The 6,275-nt window shown below is 44.9% G+C and overlaps 1 protein-coding gene across 1 annotated transcript; it reads left to right on the top strand.

Moving 5' to 3' along the window:
- Positions 1–3,544: 3,544 nt before the first annotated feature.
- Positions 3,545–3,946, top strand: AOL_s00210g245 (uncharacterized protein; the record flags this gene model as incomplete). Its single annotated transcript, XM_011129047.1, has 2 exons — positions 3,545–3,724; positions 3,809–3,946. 2 exons carry the CDS (start codon positions 3,545–3,547, stop codon positions 3,944–3,946), a joined length of 318 nt encoding a protein of 105 aa, XP_011127349.1.
- Positions 3,947–6,275: the final 2,329 nt, after the last annotated feature.

Here is a 6,275-nt window from a genome sequence, read left to right as displayed (position 1 = left end):
TGCAACTAGTCTGATCAGTAAGTGTGGCGATGAGATTCCAGGTGAGGAAGTTCTGTGGCTGGCGCCCTAGTATAGTATCTCCCTAATAGCGTTTATTCAAATTGTTATCGGAAAGAGTGTTTATATAAGAAAGATGAAACTCAATTCTGTCAGTTATCTCAGATAAATATCTGTAAAACCCGTCCTAATAATCTCAATATATATTGGTGCGGTTGATATCATAATATGATGCTTCCATAGGCTAGCTAGTACGATCGTGACTCTCCCCTCAATAGCCTAGACTAAATAATCCTGCGTGTATGCAGCGACTAATAAACTGGTAGATGTACGGCCATTCAGTCGTTTCTTGATACACCTGCATTATTGGCATCTAACATGCAACAACTGTCAGTGTCATCTAACTCTATGATGTATACATGTATTAGGGCCAACGGTTCTGGATACGTCTTCCGTTCCGAAATGATACGCATGAACTGAAGAAGCTGTAGTAGTTCTGCCATTGAAAAAAATCAGAAACAAACTAGTCCCCCAGATACAAGGAACTAAACATTTAAATATTCGTAACAGTTTTCAAAGCCTTGGGTGCTCGATTAAGCAAGTCCAGGGCTTGTGCCTTGATGTAATCCAGGTCATCTAGGGTAAGAGCAACAAGGACTATATCGTTGCGAATTGGCTGCCTTGAAACAACATGTCAGGTTGATATATCTGGGTATGAAGACCTTTACCCCGCTCGATAATTTCATACCTAGCTTCTATGCTTATTACTAGTTTCATATTGCGTTAATGTTGTCGAGGGAGAAATCAAGATTAAATAACCTGGTTTGCATATCATTCGGTTCCGCGACATGCTTCAGATACCCTTCGTTATCACAAGCTTAAGCAGAAAGAAAAGTCTCTCCAGTTAACCGAAGTTTAATTAAAGATCGAAACTTTCCGCCCCGCTTTAGCTAAAATGCTCGCAATACTCGCGCCATCTAATGGATCGAGGTCGTGATAGTCACAAGCATAGACCACTCCGCATTTCATGGAGTAGCAGCTTGCTGTTTGAAGTCTGTCTTGATCCTTGCGCTGATCAGTGGATCAGACTTAGGCGACCGCGGTCCACTTGGCATCCAGCAAATTAGTTGGATGGATCCATGGAGAAAACAACATCTTGTCAGTTGTTTGAGCGGCGACGTCGGCTTCAGCCTGTTCTAAACCATGACTCCGGTTCGCCGGCGCGATTTTAGGGATAACAAAACACCGTTGTCTCCGACAAAAATTAGAGAAAATAAGTCGACGTATCTAGATCTAGTTCGTTTGTATTTTTGTTTAGCCAGTCTAGTGTGAATATGAGGTGACTGAGAGCGTGCCCCGGTCTCGTATTTGTTTCGCTTCGAGATAAGAATCCACGGATGAAGGTGGAGAAACTCGTATTATTCGGCTGAACTTCTAAGCTCTTATATTTCCTGTTCAAAACACTATTTTTAGTCTGAAATAATGGAGATATTGTCAAATGGAAGACATACAAAGATTAATTGCGACACTTCGAAGGAAAGAATTTGTTTTGGGCGGTGGGGTGAACGAGGCAATTGATCCAAGTAGTTGTTGGTTTCCGAATTTCAATTATGTCACTGCGTCAGCTTAGAACTAACAACAGAATTGTTTCACGGCCTGAATGACAACATTTTCGCCGACAAAGGTATGCAAAGCACCTCCTCAAGCGAGATCTGATGCATAAAGCTGGCTACAGCCATGAAGCACCGAGGTATATAACCCGGATTATTAACAATAAGTTCAGACCAAATGTGATACGAGGTAATTCAACTTCATGTAACAAAATTTTATATTAGACGTGCATGCCTAGCTAGAATTAAGTTTGATAGGTTATTGCGAACCACAACATCAGGGGTAACTTATTTGCATATGCAAGCCACTGCAAAAGACCACTTTGCGAAGCTTTATTACTTTCAATCGTATTAATGTTAATTTTATCATTAATGATAAAGATCTTATACATTCTTATTAAGCATTTGACAAGAGGTTCCCCACTAGAAACAAAATTAGGTCAATAAAAACTATAACACCAAACAGAGGTTAACTTTTGACATATACACCCTCGGCGGTTAGAAAGGCATTTTCCTGCATGTTTATACAAAAAGCGGTTCGCACTCAGGGGTCAGCACCGACCACCATATGCATTCAGATAACGAGCTCACCGTTATCAAATGTGTGGCATAGGTAGACGAATCTTGCGATACTCCCTTGCTCACAGACCTCAACCCAGCCTTCCGCCATGTAAAACCCTAATTAACCTGCCACGCAGTGATATATATCCATGCAACTGTGGGCTGATAGGCGAACTGGAGACGAACATCGTTTGCTGCTGCAGGTCTAGGAAACCTAGCAAATTGAATGTCTTAGTTATACCACGTATGTGAGACGTTCGAAGACATCGATCGCGGTCGAATTTTCAGAGAATTCACCGATCGAGGCTCTTGTTATGTCAATATTCTTCGATGAGCTCTAAGGGTGGTATTTGGTATGCATGTAACCATCCTAAATGTGACTATAATCGGTCTCTTAAGCTTGCTAAGCAAAGTGGTGGTCATGTCAAAAGGCCGTATTCTAGGCCTGAGAACGTCGAATATGAACTTTAGAAGTGGGGTACGGGTATGCAGAGTAAACGGTATCTTTCTGTTTGATCATGCAGCTGTAGTCCGTCATGACCTAGCTCTGACGGGGCCTGAGCTTTGCATGCATCGGTTTGAAATGCCCATATCGGTATCGATGGGAGCGGCTTAACTGCACTGGGATCATGGCCAGCTGTCATTTTGTTTCCCAGCGTTCCTGTTGATCGAACCCGGACGCGGGCCTCCAAAACGAACGGGAAAGGTCCCGGGTGCGTCTACTCCGCACAGGAGGACGTCCGACCCACCAGCAGAGTCAAAGCTTGCTTTAAGGCTGCCTCTCTGGTCACCTGCCTGTCCTAAGTTGGTCTCGAATACGAGCTCACTAGTGTGCATTTTTTTTCGTTAGCCACCATCATCATCAAGCTATTGCAGTTATATCACAAACGCAAAAAACAAAGAATGACGATCAATTTCACGTGTGCTATTGGTTCGAACCTAGTCCGAGATTGCATTGATATCCAGGTTTAACCACCGGAGTAACCAATAGGCACCCATTCCAAAGAAAACTATGCGAAGCAGCCCATGGCAGCCCTGCTGGATCAATTCCTCGATTCGAGCGTACGGGTACAAGCGAACATTTCCTCTGACATGCTTTCGAGGTCCGGGCTTTCTATCACTGATCATCAACCTGGGGTGGTATCGTTCTTATGTAAACCATCCTGATCGATCAGAGCCCGGACTCGAATTGCGTGCATATCTTGGCTTCGTTTTAAGCCGGGAATTCCGTGGGGGCTTTTCCGTGTGGATCCATGGCTGGATTATACTTCTGACAGTCATATGTTCAAATCCATCGTCGATGTAGTAAGAGTGTCGACAGCATTCGCTCTTTTATCTGGTTGCGACCCCTCATGAAAATTCATACGTTTGGTCCCATGTCGCAGATGAGCAAATTTATTTCCGGAACCGACATCCTAAATCCCCTTGCCGACCCCCGTGCCCCCTGCGAATCCGAGCTGGGGTGTTTCCGCGGTCGCTTTATCTCGCCTCCACGCTATAGAGCTGCTGCCGGTCGGCAGAAAAGCTCGTTACATTTCGCAACGTTAAAGGGTCATGTTCGTTTTCTGATACACTTTAGTTGTTGTGTATGTTGTAATTTACGCTGGGGCTTTAGTATTTTGCTGTATAACTTGTTACAGCTGAATAGTGTAGAGTTATTGTGTCGGCTAAAGTCTGGTCTTGGACCGGTCCGCCTAATTATGAAAGAACTGCTAGGGGTTCAACGTAATTCCCACGAATTAGCACCATTAGCTAGTTTCGCGACGAAGATCATCTGATTGTTAATTTGTTCGGCACCGGGGAAATGCTCATGAGAAACCGAACCTCGGGCAGAGTTGTCACAAAATTATATTAATCGTTCCGTGAAGACAGCCCTTCGGCACGAATGGGTCCTCCAAACGTCGCTCCAAACGTCCCGTTCCTCAAGGAGGTTACGCAATCTTTTTTTGGCGTTGCGGTTGTTAGATGAAAGTATTACTGAGTATAGTGATAAGATTAGTCGGCGAAATAACTGAGGTATTGTAAAATTAGGGTAATCTGGCGCTTATAGGACGTTGCCGTGATAAAACGTTTCAATAAGACTTTTGAAGTAGAGTTTGGGAATCATTTTAAAATTGCTTGGGAATCCGTCGGTAATCGTCACGATTAATTGAGGCTAAGCGATTGGACGGGCAGCCTAGCGGTCCGAGTGGTGTTATCCTGTTTCACATTGAATGCCTTTTAACCTCGCTTGAAGATTCTTAAAACTCTGAGCCCGAAGCGGGGGAGACGAAAAATCTGTTTGGATGGGGAGGCGACTTGCAGCTATATCATGTTGAAGCTATGCTAAGTTCGAGTTGCAAGTACATTATGGGTATTGTATACATGCAGTAGGGGACTTCGGAATTTGGGTAAGATCTTTCCATAGGCTTTGACGAAGAATACCAGTCACTTGATGGTCCCACTTGGGGCTGACTACCGCTTCTTCTTCTTTGACAAGTTTAGGCGAAGGGGCGTTTATTACGTTAAGTTCACGAGATTTTAACGGAGCACGAAACGCCTGACCGGCCCAGGAGCTGTACCATGAAACAAGTTTGAACCGTGGCAAGCTAGATTGACGTAAGATGAGGTACAGGTGTTGAACGAACCAGTGGTTCGTATGTCAAAATGAAACAAAGGAACGTGGGTTTTGAACTAGACTCTTGTGCTACCTCAGGACAAGATCCCCAATTGTTCTGGTTCTGGCCTTGCGCTGCAGGATTAACATAGACTGGTATGCAAGTATGTAAGTATGCGATGCAATATTATTCCAGTTTGCCGGGGACATCCTGTTTTGAAGACCAAAGGAGCAGAGTTTAGACCTTTTGCCAAGTTATGCAGGCGTCTCGAACCCGCCAAATCATGGATCCTCAAGGAGAATGCTAAATATACGCTCAGTCACTACATGTTAGAGGTGTGTCCACAAATGCGGGGCTGTACAGAGTATAAATCGGGGATAGAACTGTGGCATGTCAACAAGCAAGCTTTGGAACCATGGTGACTAAAAATCGTGGCCGAAGCTTGTCATCGAAACAAGAAACCTAGCACAGTAGACGCCCGGGTTGGAGTGACCGTTACCCGGTCATGTTGATAGTTTTCAATTAAACTGACTTTCCCTGTGTTGCAAAACTAGCTCGACGTGTCGTCTTATGCCCCACCGTCTATGCCAAGCGGGGCAGAGCTGGCCTAAAAAGTAAAAAAATATCGGATGAGGAGTTCTTCCAGACACCCGAATGAACCCATGACGGCTGGTGTCTGCAAGTCTAAATAGGCTATATACCGACGAATCGATTTCGCGGCTCCGCGTTTTTAAATCATGTTTGACTACCTATATGGCTGCCAGGCAATAGTGGACGGGAGCAAGGTTTAGCCACCAGATAATTGGTTAGAAACGTTAATATGACCGCGGGAGAGGAAGGTGGCTGCGGTTGAGGAATTTCGTCCAATGTGCATACACATCTCGCGTGCAGAACTGTCCGATGTAAAGTCCAGCCGATAAATCGATACCATCCTCGGTTGAAATGGATCAGCAATCTATTCCTGACTGTTGGGTATGAAATTTAGAGGGGCGATAAAATAGGAGCCCGTCTTGACAATTATTGGGGATCTCAACTTCAGCTGCTCGTATTTTATGGAGCCATCCTCGCCCGTGCTTGGCTTGTTGGAAAAGTTTTTCCGTGTGTTTATCCACCATGCCGTCTCCACTAAATTACTCCAGGTTCGGCGTATTTACTCAAGGCGAGTGTGGAGAAATCTTCGGATCTGACCAAACCTGTGCACTAAGGATAGTAATCGATACCGGCTCGCCATAGTGAAACGTTACTTTTTCCTTTCACCGCTTTGCAATTCCGAAATCCCGCACGACGTGTCTCGGAGTAGAGGAGTGATCCCTGACAGGTTGTCGGGCTCTTGGGGTTAGCTTTTGTACTAGCGGTTGGCGAAATCCGACAAGTTAGTGCGTTCCTTAGCTATTGTACCGCACTGGCCGTCTCAATTGACAATTGAACAGACCACGATCCGTTCTAGGCATGAAAGGGGATGCAGAGGTTGGTGAGGGCAAGACGTCAGTGCGCGATGGCCTGTCATGCA

This window comes from Orbilia oligospora, assembly GCF_000225545.1.
Source record: "Orbilia oligospora ATCC 24927 unplaced genomic scaffold scaffold00210, whole genome shotgun sequence".
Taxonomy (NCBI): Eukaryota; Fungi; Ascomycota; class Orbiliomycetes; order Orbiliales; family Orbiliaceae; genus Orbilia; species Orbilia oligospora.
The sequence above is the reverse complement of the archived record's forward strand: the minus strand, read 5'-3'. Positions and strand labels throughout refer to the sequence as shown.